At 37.8% G+C, this 20,702-nt stretch overlaps 2 protein-coding genes across 2 annotated transcripts; both read right to left on the bottom strand.

The window, feature by feature from the left end:
• Positions 1–21: 21 nt before the first annotated feature.
• Positions 22–17,876, bottom strand: LOC115919267 (plexin-A4-like). The gene is made up of 13 exons (XM_030972631.1): positions 17,862–17,876; positions 16,673–16,897; positions 15,534–15,671; positions 7,227–7,342; positions 6,080–6,209; positions 5,461–5,614; positions 4,825–4,924; positions 4,514–4,628; positions 3,737–3,874; positions 3,199–3,300; positions 2,319–2,412; positions 665–855; positions 22–226 (listed from the first exon to the last, which is right to left on the bottom strand). The coding sequence occupies exons 1-13, from the start codon at positions 17,874–17,876 to the stop codon at positions 68–70; spliced, it is 1,677 nt and encodes a 558-aa protein (XP_030828491.1). The 3' UTR covers positions 22–67.
• A 1,441-nt stretch (positions 17,877–19,317) lies between these two features.
• Positions 19,318–20,395, bottom strand: LOC115919266 (plexin-B2-like). The gene has a single exon (XM_030972630.1). It carries the CDS (start codon positions 20,359–20,361, stop codon positions 19,318–19,320), a length of 1,044 nt encoding a protein of 347 aa, XP_030828490.1. The 5' UTR covers positions 20,362–20,395.
• Positions 20,396–20,702: the final 307 nt, after the last annotated feature.

Genomic DNA, 20,702 nt, shown 5'->3' with positions numbered 1-20,702 from the left:
CATAAGTAATAAATACCTGTAATAAAATGGAAGTAAAAGTAATAAACAAGGGTAAATATGAGATTAATTACCTCTGTCCTGGCTGGTAATATTCGCCCATGCCTGTTAAATCACACTCCAAGTCGTGAATAAGAATTTGAAGTACATCATCAAATACCACTCCTATGTCGGTTCCGATGATTTCTAATCTTGTACGACCATTGATAGGACCTGACAAGGGGTCAAACTTCAGGAAGAAAAACAGAAATTATAAATTGATCTCATCAAATGTCTTTATATGATACTACTACAGCATATCACTACCGTTAAAAGAAATAATTCAAAATGTAAGAATCTTGTTTGTTTATTTGTACTCATGATGTGTCAAATATAAGATTCCTTATGTGTGTGTGCATGTATAATACCAATAATGAATACCAATTATAATTATGTACATGTATATGAAATAATTTTAACATTAACAACTTTTCTAATTATAAAAGGCTTGTTGATATATGCCGCGGTGAGCCATGCCGTTTTTACGTGTCTATGAATTACAACTGCGCGCAACAGAGGTCATACGAATATTCACTTTACAAGCTCTGCATGTGATGCGTTTACCATCGCATATCCGAAAGACTCAATAGTTTGGATGTATATCCCGTATGAACAAATTTTCTCTTACATCAGTGATCACTGGTGCTGAACATTTCTGCATCTCATTCTGATGGAGAAACTGGTTGTTCTGACAAACAGCACTTTGCATGACATTGCAGTCATCACCACACCAACCACACTTCAAGATGGATGAAGTTGCTTCTTGGGAAAGGCATTGACTGCAACTTCCACTGTTAACTGAACACTTGTAAAGGGTGACTGAAATTCAAAAATAAAAATCCATTAAATACAGCTCAGAATTCACTCTTTATTCAAACTAATTTTTTAAAACTGATTTTTATGACATTTATATTAGAAGACTTTTTAAACATGCGAGAGTATTCACAAGTCATGTATCAGTCATGTCTAATGTTTTAAGACTATATATACCAATACTTCCCCTTACTGTAAGCATTTAACTAGGTGGAACTTCGACTGCGCGCAGTCGAAAATGATGCCTCCGCCATAGAGCGATTTCACAAACCAAAACAGAAGCAATTTTGCAAATTCTAGTATAATTGTAATCGATTAACAGGTTCTCGGAAAATCGTCATATACATGAATGACCCTTTTATCTTTGACCCAATGACCCTAAAGTCTAGAGTTTGATGGTAATCCGTCCAGCGGTTCTAATAATAATGCGATCACAAGCTATTTTTGCATATAAAATGAGCCCGTGACCTTTGACCTCAAGGCCCCAAAAGCTAATCAGTATATTGGCTTAGCAAGATACATACATGTCCTGCGTCTGATGGTAATCTGTCTATCGGTCCTAATGATGTGATCACAAGTTATTTGTGCATACATATTCAGCCCTGCGACCTTTGACCTCGTGACACTAAAATATAATCAATTCATTGGCTCTGCAAGATACATACATGACCTAAGTCTAACAGGAATCTATCGAAATCAGTTCTTGAAATAATGCAATCACAAGCTAATTTTGGATACATATTGATCACTGTGACATTTGACCTTTGACCTCGTGACCCCAAAATCTAATCATTTCATTGGCTCTGCAAGATACATACATGACCCAAGTTTGGCAGAAATCCATCAATCGGTTCTGAGATAACGCGATCACAAGCAATTTTTGCATTCATAATGAGCACTGTGGCCTTTGACCTTCGACTTCGTGACCCCAAAATCTAACCAATTCATTAGCTCTGCAAGATATATACATGACCTAGGTTTGGCAGGAATCCTTCAACCGGTTCTTGAGATAACGCGATCACGAGAACGGGACGTACAGACATACGGACAGACGGACAACACGAAACCCGAACAACATAATGCCTCCGGCTACTTCGTAACGGAGGCATACAAACTGAATATGTTTCATTATCAATCCTTAAGTCTGACTATATTTTCAAATATTACAGTGATACAAAGTAGACATAATATTATATCCCTCCTCAGGGAAAGATCACAAACCGTAGTTTAAGACATAAATTCATCACCGGGACAAAAATTACATTCACAGATATACATGTATGTGACACATATAATGGTTTTTAATTCAAATTATAGAAATGAAAAAGGGAAAAATATTGTTCTCATGAAAAATTTACTTCTGAGCTTGCCTCTACTGGTTTACTCACAATCTCCTTTTACGAAATTTTAGAGTGCAAATTCAAAATTTCAACATGTAACATCTTTATGCTAGACATCAATTGGCTTACCATACGTTTCTGACAGGTCATCTATGCTGTTCTGTCCATTCCACTGTACAGAGACACTGACATTCTTCTCGAGAATATTTTCATTGTACATGTACTGAAACAAACAATAAAACACAATGTTATGAAAAAGAAGGGAAGTAATCTGTAAACATGTTTGTTCTCGCTATGGTCACATAGTGGAACAAACGGGGGAACACCACAGTTTACTTTGACACGAGTAACATGTAGCTGTATCATATACTCAAACAATGTGGCAATATCAATGTTTCATTCCTTATAGCAAATAAAGAGTGAAGAGATATGTATATCACAGACTTTGGATAAACAAGTAGTTTACCAGTAACAATAGCAGTTAATAGATACATACTGAAGCTTTTTGTCTCCCACTCATCGGAGTAAACAACAAGAAGGAACGGAAAGCCGTAATCAGGCAACAAACATGGAAAATAAAGGAACAATGTGCACAACGAAAAGCTTCAGTATGTCTTTATTCACTGATATTATAGTATCAATCATCTCTTCTGCAATTTTACCCGTAATGAAATAGTAGTACAAAACAAAAGGCAATATATCTGGTATTTCAGTAATCTTTAATCTGCTACAAATAAAAGACGAGAAAGGTTAAAAAAAAAAGAAGAGAGATTCACACAACCAAGGACCTTAAAACTACTCTTTGAATAACAACATAATTCTTTTTCGTATGTATATTTAATTTGCCACACCATTGATGTTAAATATACAGGTTAACACTTTATAGTAGAATTATGACTATCCATGAATACTTGCACAATATGTCATTACTCTCATGTTATTTGGAAAATCGTATGATACTGATAAAGTTCTGATAAATGCTGGATTTGAGCATAACTTGAGATTTTACCTGTTCATCATTGCAGAGAATGTAGGTTTTATTAAAAGTGGTACTAGGTACTCTCACTTCCTCTCCTTCAATGTCAAGGATGCACTCATATGTTACTGGGTCCTGGAAATATACGAAATGTCACGTTTCTTAAGAATAAGTGAAGCAATTCGGTCTAATCAGCACTTGTAGATGCAAGGGAGTTTTATGTACGTGCCAAACATAGAGTACTAAGTCGAGTCACAGTCGAGAATGTACTATGTTTTCTTGTTCGTCATAATGTACGTTGTGCTTGTTGGAAATAATAAGAAAACCAAAGTCTTTTCATTGGTGAAAATTGAATCACTGTAATGTACATTACTTTAACCCAAATGTACTAGTCTTAAGTTTAAGATAAATGTACGTGTAAATGCCACAAATATACTATTCATACTGGCAGACCAAAGTCAAGTCTTGTTCATAATCTGCTCGTGACTTAACCTGTAGCAGTGGTGGTGAGTCCACTTCCATCGCATGGTTTTCACTATATGCACGAGTGAATCTCTTGTAATATAATTACCTTTGACTGATCTATAGGAAGGTTCTTTGCAGATAGTGAGAAACCAGAAGGAATACTGACTGGTATAAGAAACGATTCTGTTGCTCCAAGCAGCTGAGGGCAAAACCCCTGTCCTTTGTTTCCAGAACCATTAGTATTCTATAGAGACAAACATACAGGTAACATGTGAGCACGGAAATCAGTAGCCTTGAGCACTTTGCTTAGTGCAAATGTGTGCTGTAAAATTGTTTAATAATATAATTAAATGTACATACTTATAGTAATAGAGCAAGCAAGATCTGCATGCTTAAATGAGGAGTAGTCTAATTCATAACTTAAACCTGTGCATTTAGTCTATCTATCTATCTAAGTATCTTCTCCCGATGCCAGGGCATAAAAACCATGGCATGAAAACACTTTCGTAGCCTGAAATCAGATTTTGTTTGAAAACTGGTATCCCTGCATGAAGCAGTGGCGGATCCAGGGGGGGGGGGGGGCCCGGGCCCCGGGCCCCCCCCCCCCCTCGAGAAAAAAATCATGCAAAATCACGCGATTTTTTACCTTTTTGGGGGGTTGGCCCCCCCCCCCTGGCGCTCAAGGGGGGGGGGGTGCAAATTTTAAAATTTTCGAGGATGCAAAAAACAAATGTGCTCACTACCCCCCCCCCCCCCCCCCCCCCCCCCCCCCCACTGAGCGACTTTTCGGCCGGCGCGATTTTCAAATTTTCGGGATCAAAAAAAAAAGGTGGGCCCCCTCCCCTAAGAAATCCTGGATCCGCGCCTGGCATGAAGTGCTTACATTTACTCCAATAACAACTGTATCTCCTGTCTGACATGAGCTGCTATCGTCTGTGCATCTGTTGTCATAAACACACCAGTCACATGGGAAGAGGGTCATAACACAAAATGAACATCTGCAAGAAATTGAGAATGACTGTTGTATTAAAACTAATACCAAAACTGTTGTTATGACTATTCACAATGACGCCAGTCGAACCCTTTCTACAATACTGCCTGAAGTTCTGATTTGATCATTATAAACAACCCTAATACTAACGAGAATAACAAGATAAAACAGCCTGCTGAAGTTTAAGGAATCCAAGAACTTACGATTTAATGTGACTGCAGTCAAAGAAGAAGAAATCTGTGGTCACAAAGTCGACATTCGTTTCAGTTGAGACAACAGACAGAGGCAAGTTCAAAAAGTACACTAGCAAACAAATGAAAAGAAATGATAAACATACTAATCATTTAAATGCAGACAAAATCATACATCATAAGTGAAGGATGAAGAACCACTTTATGCTTTTTGTCTAATGACAATAATTTTTTGAGGGTCAGCGGTAACTGCCAACAAAGAAAATCAAGCAGATTATTAAAGAGCCGCAAGATACTGAGAGAAATACATGGTAATTACATCAGTCCTACGTATACATTATATCATCAACCTCTCAACACCTTTATATGATGGAAAGGTCTCAAATCTAGGAGACTGTTCAGCATTCAACTCAATCTACTTCGTGGATTCCTGCATGTCTCTTGTGTTTTAATGAGTTGTCTTTCAAAAATATCAACAACAAAATAAATAAATACATTAGATAACAAAACATGTATCATATTTCAATGATTTTTTACAAGTATTTTAATTACGTATCAAAAGTCAGCACATGCTATTTATTCAGATGGATGTAATAGGATTTGCAAAGACAATGCACATGTACACATTTCATCTTTACATGTACTTACTTCCATCTGGAATTAAAGGTAGGCCGTATTCAGGAGGGGATGTACAGGTGACAGTATTACCAATAGTTGTAGCAGAGACCTCATGAGAGTCAAAGGCACAATTGTATTGAAAACTGCTCCTAAGATCTGGGAGCTGTTGGACTGTGATGGTAATCTATAACAAGAATGCGGAAAAAAGTGTGAATTCTTACCAGGACTCACATGCACAGGAAATCTCACATGTCATTCTACATGTTATTGCTTTTACTTTTAATACCTGTATTTCATTCCCTGGCTATGGAATTTGAACGTTATCATGAAAAGAGAAAAATTGTAATTTTTGATATTTTTTATAACTGATCATTCCAGCAGTCTCTGCATGGTTAGTCCCAAATAAGCTAGTCAAGATTAATAATAAAAATAATAACAATATTTATAAAGCGCAACATATCTATCTCTAGAGATGCTCAAGGCGCATACAAATAATTTAAATTAAGTATGACTTACCGGTATACGGTATAGCTGATATTAACATGTAGTACAACCTTTATATTTAATCATCCTTAAAGTGATCAAACCAGCAAGGATATGAAGAAGGAAAAAAGGAAATCTGAGAAAGTGAAATTACAATTGTAATTACTTCTTGTTGTGTCTGATGATAAGGCAGACTGTTTGGCTGGACATTTGAGATGGATACACACTGTAAAGCATTGTAAGATAACCATCGAGTCGACTCATCACGTTCGGGGCATGCCTCATATCTTGTGCACCTATAGAATGAATGGGAGTATAGAGAACCAATTCATTAGTCTTGATGTGTAGAAACAAGATCATCAATAGATGATTTTTATTTCTATTAAACTAGACTTTAAATTAGACTTTTTGAGGGTGTAAACTTCACAAATTTCTTGTTATAGGTTGCCGTTTCTCCCTTACATATGTTGTTCAGGATCTAGTACTCTTGCATCCCCAATTGGATACAGTTTATAATATACATAGGGTTCAAAATATCTAATCAGTGACAGTCTTGTTGCCTTTTCTCCTTGATATTTGTTATCATCCTCTTGTTTAATATTACATCCTCAACAATCTTTGCAATGGTTCAGCGTTTAAAAAAAAATTGAACTTTTAGTTACCTTACTAAATTCTCGACTATAGTTCTCCTGAAATTTCATTAATTTTGTATCCATTAGAAGACTGCTTACTGATGTTTAAAATTAAAACTTCTTCTGTTCAATTGCAAGGAATTTAATAAATCCAATATTCAGTCCGTCATCACCTGTTGGAAGCGAGGTGCCTCCATATATTTTTGTATCACATGTAGAGTATTTTGATGACAAATTAAAATCATTTGTTTCTTTTCCTTGTTTTACAGTTATGCACAGGATGGTTAATATTAAGTCAGTGGCCTCAGGCCCCCCCCCCCCCCCCCCCTCGTGACAATATGTCCATACGCCCATTATGGGTTAACTGTACTAGAAAAATGTGTGTTTGTGGATTAGAAATGGGTGTCTACCGCTATTTTGTTTCACTCACTCACTTTAACAATTGATAGTTTTGACAGGGGATGGGGGGGGGGGGCAATTATTACAAAATTCAAAAATTACCTAGATATGCCATTGCACAATTACCACAGAATTCATTCTCTAATTTTTGGTGCGTCGTGTTTTACATCCTTAGTACATTTGTAGGTCTCAAATTAAAAAAGGTTGAGAAGCTGTTTTAGAGTAAACCATCCATAGTAAATGAGAGTCCATCATTTCCCCCATTTATACACAAGCACCCACCTTGCGTCTAGAGTACACCATCCACAGTAAGGGTCTCCGTCATTTCCTCCATTGCCTCCAATGCATTCATCACAGGTCTGGTATTGCGTACAGTTTGTCAAATCCAATGTCAGGACCTACATTTTGTGTGTATAACGTGAAGATCAATTTATCGAACAAGTTATTTTCGTCATGTTGATGATGCTGATCCACATATCTATGCTCACCATGTATAATTGTTTTGTATTTGGTAAAATAAGTAGACCTTTAAACGGACCAACACAAATTGGGATTAATATATTGTTTCAAAACATAAAGTTATCCTCCAAAGCTATATGAGACATTAAAACAGTAAACAAATTAAAATATAGTGCAGAAGAGGGAAGGGGGGGCAGATTTATATCATAAGAAGGACCAGACAGAACTTAAGACTTTACTTATATGCACATCATTCAGAGCAAGCACAATTATGACTTGTCTGCCAACAAGTGCCTTCACCGTTTTGCGCACTCAAACTTGCAAATATTTATTTACATCACTCCAAATAACCAGAGCAAAATAATTTCTACCTTTTAAATGTTAATCATTATGTAAGGAGATATATACCTAGCATGGTTGAGCACCTTATTTTCACAATAGCATATAGTCATTTAATTTTTAGTTATAAAATATGGAGAAAAAAAGGTAGAAAAGTCCGAAAATTTACGAACAGAGAGAATACATGTACTTTACATTTCACCTTTTTGATTGGTTGTTTCCACTCAAAAGATAAATCAGGGCATTCAAAAATTAAATCACATTGTATATTAAAAAGACTCTAAGTCAGTTAAAATTTTGTATACAAATTAATCATCATCTGAATCACAGAGTGGCATTGTAATACTACACTGACAATTTCACGCTTCAATTCTTTATTTGGGTAGAGACTCTACGTAGGGCAATTTAATTTCAGTGACAAGGTTGATCAATTGGAACTTCAGTACCAGGCAAGAAACACATGTACATGTATTATATATAAAGATTTCATTCATAATTATGAATAAAATAATAATATAATTATAATAATTAAAGATCGAATTAAAAACATTGAGAGATGGACGTGCGAGCTCCTGAAAAATGCACTTTTCTGCAGCCAAATAATGGACTCAAGGAAACTTTTTATACCAAACTGACGACGTAAGGACAGTGGTAAGCATGGGTGTCGATCCCGGGGGGGGGGGGGGATGGGGGGATATATCCCCCCAATTTTTCAGGTGGGGGGGGGGGATGGCCTGTACAATCATCCCCCCCAATAATTCACCATCAAAGAAAAAAAAATGAAGAGAAAAATTAATGATGAGAGCCCGATGAGAGTAGTTAATGGTTATTACTCGCAAGATGACCATCAATATACACATTTTGCTATCTCATTTTCATAATACATACAATACATATATACGAAGTAAATAAGACAACCGTATATGAGACAAGAATAAATTGAATTCTCGCTTATACGGCTTCATCAGGAATTGATGAATTTATTCAATTTGTTCAACCAACAGCATCATAGAAATGCAGTGCGCCAAATGCAAAGACGCAGCGTCAAAAAGCAACGAGCTAAATGTTAAGCGTGAAGCGCAAAAGTAGCAATCTGCAATGCACATCAGCCAATCCTGGACAGTGTAAACATAGATGAACTCTGTGACGATTTCGTGATGAGATCGGAGACAAGGAGGAAGATTTTCGGACATTAGTATGACTTATAAAATAGTTCACTAGTTGTTATGTTGTTTCCATTCACCTTTTTTAAGATTCACGTCATTGCATCTTAATTATTATTTTTTTCACTCATTTTATTTCCAGATATTTCCTAAAACATTTTTAATTTTTGGAGAAAGATTATTATGTCACAACTTATTTGTGACACAACTTATTTTCATTGGGGAAACTGAATTCAGACAAGGATTAATATAGAGAACAGTACAACGAATCGTCTTCTTTCTCTAATAATTTAATGAAAAGGGCAAAGCTGTTAGGGGAGCAACTGAATTCAGACGTGGATTAAGAGAAATAATCAAATGAAACGTCAAACTACACGATACAACGAATTTTCTTCTTTTACTAATAATTTAATGAAACGTAAAAAATTCCGCGCTATGCGCGGAATGGGCGAAAATGACACAGACAAGGATTAAGAGTAATAATTTATTAAAACGTTAAAGCTTCCGCGCTTCGCGCGGTAGGGGGAAACTGAATTCATGAAGGACACGATACAACAAATCGTCTTCTTTCTCTAATAATGTAATAAAATGTGAAAGCTTCCGCGCTTCGCGCAGGAATGGGCGAAAATGAATTCAGACAAGGATTAAGAGTCGAGAATGGTACATCGAATCGTCTTCTTTCTTTAATAAACTAATGAAACGTCAGAGCTTCCGCGCTACGCGCGGGGGAAGGGGAACTTGATTCAAACATTAAGGATTGAGAGTCGAGAATGGTACATCGAATCGTCTTCTTTCTTTAATAATCTAATGAAACGTCAGAGCTTCCGCGCTACGCGCGGAGGAAGGGGAACTTGATTCACACAAGAATTAAGAGTCGAAAACGGTCCAACGAATCGTCTTCTCTCTCTAATAGTGAAACGTCAAAGCTTCCGCGCTTCGCACGTTTCGCGTGCTCACTATACCGCCCCCCTAAAATGAAATCCTGGCTACGCGCTTGGGAGGGGTGCAACTTGCCACACGCTTCCACTTCTCGGTTGCTTAGATCCATTGCCGAAAATATGTTAGCACCTATCATCCCCCCCAACCACGGATACAAATCGACACCCTTGGTGGTGAGATTTGTGTAATTCATTTTTCACAAATTTTTAGACTTTTAAAGATTCTGGCCATTTTATTCTGTTATTTTGGTCATTTTTTAAATATTTATTTTCTTGGTTTTTGAACATTAAGCGCAATATAAACACTTTACGCACAATTCATCTTGGATGACAATGACAATGACAATGACAATGACAATGACAAAGATACAACGCAAGTGTGCGCTAGTGGGTTATCTCAGTATTTATTACGCAGTGATGTTAACGCAGTACTTTTCAGCAAACAGGTGAACAATTATATTAAATGACGTCACAATGACCATCGTTAACGTAAGAAGTCTCCGTGTGAAGGAACTCAAAGCTGAACTGAAGAAACGTGGTCTAAATAAAAATGGTGTAAAAGAAACTTTGGTAAATAGGCTGCAAAGTGCAATCAATGACAATATCCATCAAGCGAGTAATGACAAAAGAAATCAGGAGACGAATAATAAGCAAGCTGATCTCTATGACCTATTCAATCTAATTTTGTCGTCAGTTAATGAACTAGCCGAAAGGCTTATCCATCTTGAAGCTAAGTTCGATAGTGCTGATCTGGTAAAGGAGAAAATAGATCTCAATGAGATAGTGGGAACTATCTCAAGAGTTAATCCCGCGAGGTATGAAAAGCGACCAGGAAATGTTTATACCGTCCCGACGAAGAATAGGTTCGATGTCCTTGCGGATAAACATGTCACTGACGCTGAGCCTGCTACTTCGATGTCGACTAGTGACCAGATGAAAGAGTACCGAGATGGGCATCGCCAGCGCCACTTGTCTGAGCTACATGAATCTGTCCTCGAAGGCACAGACGTCGAGCCTCCTACTCCGATGTCGACGAGCAACCAGATGAAAGAGTACCGAGATGGGCATCGCCAGCGCCGCTTGTCTGAGCTACATGAATCTGTCCTCGAAGGCACAGACGTCGAGCCTCCTACTCCGATGTCGACGAGCGACCAGATGAAAGAGTACCGAGATGGGCATCGCCAGCGCCGCTTGTTGAAGGTACCTGCTGCTGTTTTCGAAGGCACTGACGCAAAGCCTTCGACTTCGATGTCGACGAGCGACCAAACCAATGAGTTCCGACAAGGGCATCGCCAACGCCGCTTGTCTGAGCTACTTGATGTTGTCATCGAAGGCGACTCGATGATCAAGCACATCGAGGGCCGACTCCTGAGCCGAAAACATCGAGTAGTCTGCCATCCGAACCCAGAGGCAACGGTGGCTGATATCTCCTCTAAGAAGGCTACTGAGGGTGTAAAGGCGAAAGGAGCCGTCGTTCTGCATGTCGGGTCAAATGACTTGTCGAAAGGTATTGGTAGTACATCCACCGCCGATGACATCATAGCATTAGCAGAAGTGATTGCAGCAAAAAGGCTGTAATGTATGCTTGTCTAGTGTTATACACCGCAGATGGGAATCGGTTAATCAGAGGCGCAGTGTAGATGGGGTAAATGGGCGACTGAAAAGAGCTGCCCGTGAAAGGAGATGGGGTTTCATCGACAACGCTAACATAGGTGACAGGCACCTTGGCAGAGATGGGGTCCACATCAATAAGGCAGGACAAGCTGTTCTTGCCTCCAATCTACGCCACTTTATTGAGCGACCTCAAGGGCCACCTACACCTACTCATCAAACGTCCTACGCTGAAGTTGTTGGATCTTCAACGCAGGATTTCGAGATGATTGCACCGAGAGGGAGGCTAAAATCTGCACCTGCTCTTCCAATGCTTCCACTGACAAAAGCTCAACAGGGGTGGCACGAGCATCTACGTCTCGTCATGGCAACGTGCAGTTAAACTCTGTCTCAGGTACTGGCATACTACATCATAATCTTCAGGAACAATCTCATAAACTGAGTAAGAGTAATATTAAACAGTTAGAATGTGGTTCAGTTCCTCCGTTTAGAAACAGGGGCTTAAAATTTGCTCATTTGAATATTCATAGCTTAGTTGCTAAGATTGACGAACTTAGATTACTTCTGAGAAATGCATCATTTGATGTTATTGGTGTAAATGAAACAATTTGCGACTCCATGATTGATGATTCTGAATTGTATATAGATGAATATATTTTATTACGTAGAGACCGTACGAGACATGGTGGTGGTGTGGCTGTATATATATCCAAGAGGTTCAATTATAAAAGAAGGGATGATTTGATTTCATCTACTTTAGAATGCCTTTGGTTTGAATTGCATTATCCAAATAAGTCTCCCATCCTGGTTGGAGAGTTTTACAGACCTCCAAATTCTCACGTTGATTTTTTTTGAAGAATTAGACGGAAATTTGGACTCTGCTCTCTCGGAAGATATGAGCTGTATTATTTTAGGTGATTTCAATTTTCATTGTATGCCACACCAACTTGATCTGAATGCTGAAAAGTTAATGTTTTATACAAATATGTACGGACTAAGTCAGCTAATTGATACTGCCACAAGAGTTACAAATACCTCTTCTACTTTAATTGATTTGATATTTGTATCAGACAAGGAACTTTACAATGAATGGGAATATTTGAAACTAGCATAAGTGATCATTATTTGGTGTATACGGTTCGCGATTTTAGTACAAAGATCCATAAAAAATCAGAATACGCAGAATTTCGCTCGTTTAAAAATCTTGACGAGGAGAAATTTTACAGTGAATTGAGAAGTACTCCTTGGCAGGTCATAAAAGATATAGATAATGTTGATGTTGCGTGGGATATGTGGTTGACTCTATTCAATAATATAATCAACAAGCACATACCAGTATGTAAAAAGCGGATAAGAAAAAAGGCATGTCCATGGATATCTGACGAGATTGTTAAGCTTATGACGGAACGTGATAAAGTTCTCAAAGCTGCTAAAGCTAACAAAAGTGATGATCTTTGGGACACCTACAAATATCTAAAGAATACAGTTATTCTTCTCATGAGGAAAAGAAAAAGAGAATATAATGCAGACCAGATCTCGCAAAATCATAACAATAGTAAGCAAATGTTGAGATGTTTGAGAAACCTTGTGCCTAAGTCATTACCTATATCTCCCAATAGCATAAATGTTGATGGTGCTAATGTGTCAGACAATGCAAATATTGCTGAAGCTTTCAATGACTTTTTCATTTCTAATGCTACTAAGATTACAAAGGACCTGCGAAGGAATACGTCTCAACTGAGAGTAGACGAGGACAATAATATTGGTCCAACTCATTCGCAATTTAATTTGAATTTGATTACTGAGGATTTTGTATTGAAACAGATTGATAATTTGAGTATAGATAAAGCAACTGGTGAAGATCACATCAGCTGTAAACTTTTAAAGATGACGAAGAATGTTATCGCAGAGTCTCTTTGTGATATCATTAACAAATCCCTGTCTACAGGAGTTGTTCCACGTGAATGGAAAAAGGCTCGGGTAGTACCGATATTCAAATCTGGAGATATTTCTTCTTTGAATAATTACCGCCCCATTTCAATATTACCTATCGTGAGTAAAATTATAGAAAGGGCCGTCCACCAACAACTCAGTGAATTCTTGGACGAGAATCAATTATTACACCCTAATCAGTCTGGTTTTAGACCTAAACATTCAACAGCTACTGCCCTTGCAAAACTTGTAAATCAATGGTCGTTGAATATTGATAACAAAGAAATTTCTGGAGTTGCCTTCATAGATCTTCGTAAGGCTTTTGATACTGTTGACCATGAGCTACTTCTACATAAACTAGCTTGTATAGGTTGTAGTAATAGGACTATTTATTGGTTCAAATCATATTTAGGGGATCGACAACAAGTGACCCAATTCAAAGGAGCCAAGTCGCATCCATCAACCATCAAATTAGGTGTGCCACAAGGTTCAATTCTTGGTCCCCTTTTATTTTCAATATATGTTAATAGTCTACCTGAATGTACTCCTGACGGTATCATAGATATGTATGCTGACGATACGACACTTACCGTCAGTGCAAATGATGCAACTGTTGTGGAAGAAAAATTAACTGTTGCATTAAACAGAGTCATGGTATGGATTAAGGAAAATCGTCTTGTTCTTAACACTGAAAAAACTTGTGTCATGTTAATAGGCTCTCCTGCTAATCTCAAGAAAATTGAATCTTTCACCATTTCATTAAACGGCAATTTGATCAAAAGAATCAATTCACCAAATGCTTAGGACTTTTGATAGATAAAGAATTGAAATGGTCTAAACGAATCGAAAACGTAAGTAAACTTACCCAGAAAAACATTAGCATGATAAAGAGAGCAAAGAGTTTTTTGCCTCAAAAATCCTTAAAGTTACTTTATAACAGTCTAGTGTTGCCACGATTAGATTACTGCTCTGTTGTATGGTCGAACAGATTTCAATCTCATACAACTAAGCTGCAAAAAATTCAAAAGAGGGCCGCAAGAATAATATTGAACAAGACGTATGACACACCGTCGGCTGATTTGTTCACAAGTCTGAAATGGATGACACTAGACAAGCGGTTTGAGTTAAGTCGCGTTATGATGATATATAAATGCGTTCATAACTTAGCACCTTCTTACCTTCAGGTAGGCTTAATCAATCCTAATGATGTGCATGAGCATCATACAAGGCAAATAGACAGTGGATGTTTACGTGTGCCTAGATTTCACACTGATTGTTATAAGTGTAGCCCAATTGTTTCTTTCATATTCGAATGGAATAAGCTAGATAATTCGTTGAGAACGGCTTCCTCTGTCAATTCATTTAAGAGATTGTTTAAACAAAGTTGTAATTTGTGAATGGCTCAGCCGAACATACACTACGTGCATGTTCTGTAATATTAACATGACTTAATCACATAACTGCGACTTAATTAATATTTTCCTATTGACATTACTGTTTACTAGGTTAATGATATATGTTTATTTTGCAAACGAGTATTATTTTTGTAACTGTTCTGTATAAATGTTATAAACGATGTAAATATGTTCATTCAGGGCTCCATGGAAGACCACTACTTGTTGGTGAATGGGCTACCCTGTCAAAAGAATAGAAATAAATAAATAAAATAATATTATGGTTCTATGTGTGTAATAACCAAATTTGCATATACCAATAGAGTATCAAAGTGTGACGTCATATTAGCCAAGTTGCCAAGGTAGCCGGTTCCAAACAATGTTGTGCTAAACAATGGTGGAGGAATCACATCAGCGCAAAAACATTGAATTTGCTCTGCTCTAGCCCTTAGCTTGAATGATGTTGCGATGAACTTAATGCAAGAGCTCTGTTGTTTGGAACCAGTAACACGAACGACATTAGTACATGCATTGGCCAGTGGCTGTATTAGAGGGGGCTTGGGGCTCAAGCCCCCCCCCCCCCCACCCCCACCCCTAACAAAAAAAAACTGACACCCCCAAAATTTTAGATTTTTAATTTAAGCAATATATGTGTAGAAAATGAATAAAAGAACCCTAAGCCGCGTCCCCACTAATTCATCAAGAACATTGGCATCACTAGCATACTCACACATTGATACTTGTATAACCTACCTGTGAGCCTTGGTCTGAACTTGTGGCCAATGTTATCTGCTCTGTAGATTCATCAAGGAACGTGTCTTGTAAAACAGATCCACTTCCAAGAGGGACAGTCTCATAGACGTAGCCAAATGAGCTATTCACAATATTAACCTGGCAAAACAAGCAAATTAGAATGATAAAATATATCAATTAAATAATATTCTACAAGTGGGCATGTTCATACATCAAGAAAATAATCATACAATAATTATTTTCTTTAACAAAATTCTGTATTCTGCTGGATAAAAAAAGGTTAAAAAAGGGTAAATGAATTTGTACATTTTTACAACTAAAACACAATGTACATGTAGTCTATCAATCAATTTAATATCTATTGAAAAACAATCTTCTAGGTCTCTTCTGGGTAGTCTTGTCCAGCTATTACTACGATGGGGACCACAGGTGTGTCTTGAAATAAGAGTGCCTACATATGCATCCATCTTCATGATGTTGGATGGTATTTTGACCCATTTCAAGTCCCTCCTGTAGTCCCCAATTAGAGCTGGACAAGACTACCAAGAATATGAGAGACTTTAATAGGAACTTTTAGATTTACATGACGAGAGCGTGGACTGCCGCGTGTGACATTGTGTTAAGGCACTGGGTCGTGCCCGGCATTGCCTTAAAAGGACGTCACATTACCTTAAAAGGATGTCACACGTGGCGGTACACATTCTCGTCGTGTAAATCTAAAATTCCCTAATATCTGAGGTACTAGATCGTAGGTAATCTTATTGGTCAAATGACACCATGTGACCATGTATCATTCCTTCTTACCCAGCCTACTGTGCAAAACAGTTCCCATCAAAAAGTGATAACCCACTGCTAAAAGTAATAATGCAAAGCTGGGATGCGGGTATGTGTATATATATATATATATATATATCACTGACGCGCAAAAAATTGAGATGTGATGAAATGCATTATATGGCAAGGACATTGATGCTCAGTAAATGGGGAGTGAAAATATTGCATGTATTCAGATACTTTTCATATTCCCAATCCTATGTAAAGTCAAAACATGGTCTAAATAAAGTTAGAATGTTGTTATCTGTCCAGTTAATACCTTAAGACTGTGGTTATCCTTCACCTGTATGCATATGTACACTAACCTTATGTAGGTATCCTTGTGTATCTCCCATGAATGCCACAGTGTGATTTCTCTCTATGGTTGTCACAATGGAGGTGCATGTCACATCAAGAATGGTGATGATGGGTGAGGCAGAGAGGGGATATGTACCACTAGCATACCGGTATTGAGTCACAGGAGGATCACCCCCATCGCTAAAATAAGCTGTACACTGTGCTGTATCTGGTGGAGTGTATGTGACAGGAAACTGCCAAAAGAACATAATAAGAGATAATGACAATGAAAGTGTCACAATGGAGGGAGAAAAATACAGGTAATTTTTATGTGTCAGTTTAGGGGAAAGGGGAACCATTCCACTGGTATCCCAATATAGAGAAGCATTGCTCTTTTTCGTAATAGGCTGTAAACTGGACTATACAATCTAGAATGAAAGCTTGAAATAACGACCTGCTGTCTTCCTATGGTAGGTTAGGTGGAAATATCATATCAATACAAGTGGTGGTGGTTGATAAGGCAGAGAGGGGAAGCATTCCACTAGCATACTGGTAGAGATTCATATCAAGCCATCATCTTCATCATAAACTGTACACCGGACTGAATCTAGTGAGGTGAAAGCCAACTGTCAGCAAAAAAACGGAGCACGTAAACTTTAATAAATCATCTCCAATGATATTCCTAACATGGTGCCCTCTCTATTGAGGTGGGGATCATGACAGAAGAGTTGATGATGGACGAGACAAAGAGAGAAAATTTAATCAATTTACTCATCTGTGTAATGTTGTGTTTTGCAAGAGAGCATTCGTACAGATGTTGTGATTGGTTGTATGTAACCAGTCAATATGAGCGAGCGATGACTGTCCAAACTCGTATTGTGAGGGCCTGGGTTATTGTAAAAATGTCTGTGTCAATTTCATCAGTGAGAAACATTTGTTTACAAAATAAATTGCCTAATCAGGTTAGTTGTGCACTAATCAGAGCCTGGCAGAGGGAACGCTGCAGGATACTGCTCCAAATACTAGCCAAAAAAGGTTTTACATTTTCTCATTCAACTTACAATAAAGAGAATTTTTTTCTGATTTGAATCAGAAATTGAAAGGGATATTATTTGCGGTTCTAGGACACCTACCCCCTGGACATCCACCCCCGGATAACTACCCCCGGACAACTACCACCCGGAAAACTACCCCCGCACAACCACCCCAGACAGCTACCCCTATGACAACCATGTTCTAGGACAACTATACTAGGGGGTTGTTGTCATAGGGGGTAGTTGACTAGGGGTACTTATCCGGGGGTGGATGTCCAGGGGGTAGGTGTCCGGATACGATTATTTGCATATGCATTAAAACAGATTAAATCTTACTTGTACACCTAAATCCTAGGTATAATGTTGTGTGACTTTCAAATCATGGTAATCCCAAACTCTCAAAAATGTAAGCTTAATGATTTCCCTTTCCCATTTCAGAATGGGTTTAATAATAATAACAATAATAATAATAATAAAAATAATAATCTTTTAGTCCACTCCAAATTTTATTAAACCGAAATGAAAAGTTTTTTTGCCCAATATTATTGATCGTGAGCCCGGTAGCCACTGAGCAGCGCCAGATCGACGTTGCTATATCCCTTATTGTTGAACGCCAAACAAGGTAGCAGCAACTCCCATCTTTTAACGTCTTTTGGTATGACGCGGCCGGGGATCGAACCCACGACCTCCCGGTTGTGAGGCGGACGCTCTACTGACTCAGGCCAACACTCCGGTTTTTAACTTGATGTGCAAATTCAGTGCATCTCAGCATAATACTACAAAACTTTCTAAATATATAACATTCGGTCAATATTCTATTGTTAAAAAACAAGAAATCAATATCCTATTTCATCTTCTATCTACACAAGGACATAAACATCAGTATTTTAAAGAAAGTGCGTATTTTTTGTACGAAATGTTACTTATTATATCCTTTTACTGTACTAACCCGCTAACATGCAAAATATCCGGGGAAAAAAATCTCAAACCACAAAAATATTTAGGTTTTTCTTTGAAGGTGTCACTGTGCAACACCCTCTAACAGTAAATTCTCCCAACCATTTTTAAATTTTTCCAACCGTTTTTCCATGAATATAAGGCATTTAGACAGGCTTTTAAAAATCTGTCAATCTGTCTGGAATAGTATATAGAGCCAATTCATTGATATGTGACGATTTACATTCACCTAAAATGTAATTAAATTGTAATTATATAGTTGGGAATATTAAGGAATCGATCAGATCATGTTTTCCATTTGTTATCATTTATAATAATAATGGTCTGTTTTCGCCCAAACTTTCAGATTATCTTTAATTGTACATCTAGCATTGAATTCACTACCTTAGCACCATTTCCTTTCATCTGAACAAGGTTACCAAGTCCCTTTAATGTATGGATACAAGATTTGCTTCGTGAATGTAACCTTTAATTGACGTTGATTTCATGCAGGTGCTCCAAGAAAGAATAGGCCGGGGTTACCATGTTTAGATATTGTAAGACAAGTCAGGTTAAATCGATCCAATCTATCAAATCACATTATGTTATATAAAATCAAATCAAATCAAATCAAATCAACTCAACTCAATATAAGTTAAATTAAGTATGCACAGGAAAACTACAGCAAACTCTAATAATAATCTTTATACTTTGAACTTCAATTGACTTACTGAGTTACACAAGCTCTCTCGAAGGTAGATGTTTGTTGTTCCTAATTCGTTTTCGTCTCCCTGGATACATCCCAAGACAGCATCCTCAAAGCTCTGCAGGACATCACTCATCGTATAAATACAAAGAGCGGATGAACTCGCACTTGTGAATACAGCATACAGAAGGTCATCAGTACTCTCAATATTCAATGAGTCAGCTAGCTGGGATCCTGCTGGTCCGACATGAGCAGACTGGATCACATTGTGAGATCCACACTGTAGTTCTATCTCTGTGTAGGATGCAAATTGTATGTCTAATGAATTACGACACAGTCGCCCCAAGTATACAGAATCTCCCCTTAAGATGAAATAGTAGAGATATTCCATGTAAGTGATCAAATGTTTACAAAGGTTCTGTGTGGTAGAAGATTCCGGTGCTATTACATGTTGTACAGGTGTCAGATCTACAAGACTGTGCTTTGAGACAGATCGAAAGCTCACAGATGAATCACTGTTCCCTGTAAATAAGTACAATCCACCATCTACAGTACCCTCGCCATTCCCTACAAAATCAGCACCTAAAACAACAGCTCCAACAGTGGGTGCATCTGATGTTGTCACAATTCGAGCATAACCTGATTCATACCTCACTACATCATGTGATATATGAGTCAGGCTCCTTGTCTCACAGTAACCATCACAGCCACCACATGTGATGAGCTTGTCCTCAGGTGATGGGGCTACAACAAGCAGTTTATTATTATTGATATTATCTTCATTTGGAGAAGGGCATTGTCCAGTATCCACAGTGTGTTTGAGAGTCAGGTCTGAGCTGAGTTGATAGAGTCTCTGCCGTGCTCCTATATAGACATCTCCAGTGATGTTGTTGATGGTGATGTGGTTGAATGGCAGGGTGGGGTCAGGACTGGTAAAGGACGATACCAGGTAGGAGGAGAGAGGAGCTGAGTAGATCGGCGGAATGATAAGAAGCAAGCAGAAGAGCATGGCGCCCAGCTTCAAAACATCTGCTGGTGGCATGATCGTCTCCTTTATTCGATCCTTGGTAGTTCGAGAAGATAATCCTAAGAGATGTTTAAAGGAAAATTACCCAGATGATGAGTTCCATTTCAAATTTACATTAACTTAGAGCGCGTTTTTAAGAGTTTAATTGAGTTGATATTTTAGTGTATGTCAAAGAGTTAACTACGATGTTTGTAAGTGATATGATGTTTAATGATAAGTTGTGTAAGGATGGAGATTGAAAAACGAACATAATCGTAAAACTTTTGAAAATAATTTTAAGGTAATTTCAATATATAGCCTCATCCGCCATCATTCTTTGGAACGTGCGAACTTTACAATGACGCATTGCAAATTCC

Source organism: Strongylocentrotus purpuratus, unplaced genomic scaffold (genome assembly GCF_000002235.5).
Source record: "Strongylocentrotus purpuratus isolate Spur 01 unplaced genomic scaffold, Spur_5.0 spur5_scaffold_6, whole genome shotgun sequence".
In the NCBI taxonomy this organism is placed as follows: domain Eukaryota; kingdom Metazoa; phylum Echinodermata; class Echinoidea; order Camarodonta; family Strongylocentrotidae; genus Strongylocentrotus; species Strongylocentrotus purpuratus.
Note: the sequence above shows the minus strand (reverse complement) of the source record. Positions and strands in the feature narration are given on the sequence as shown.

Coding starts and splice junctions, on each gene's coding strand:
- LOC115919266 (XM_030972630.1), bottom strand. CDS start 20,361: ATGCCACCAGCAGATGTTTTGAAGCTGGGCGCCATGCTCTTCTGCTTG.
- LOC115919267 (XM_030972631.1), bottom strand. Junction 5,615..6,079: donor ATCATCAGACACAACAAGAA/GTAATTACAATT, acceptor TTCTTGTTATAG/ATTACCATCACAGTCCAACA. Junction 2,413..3,198: donor TTCTCTGCAATGATGAACAG/GTAAAATCTCAA, acceptor TGTTTGTTTCAG/TACATGTACAATGAAAATAT.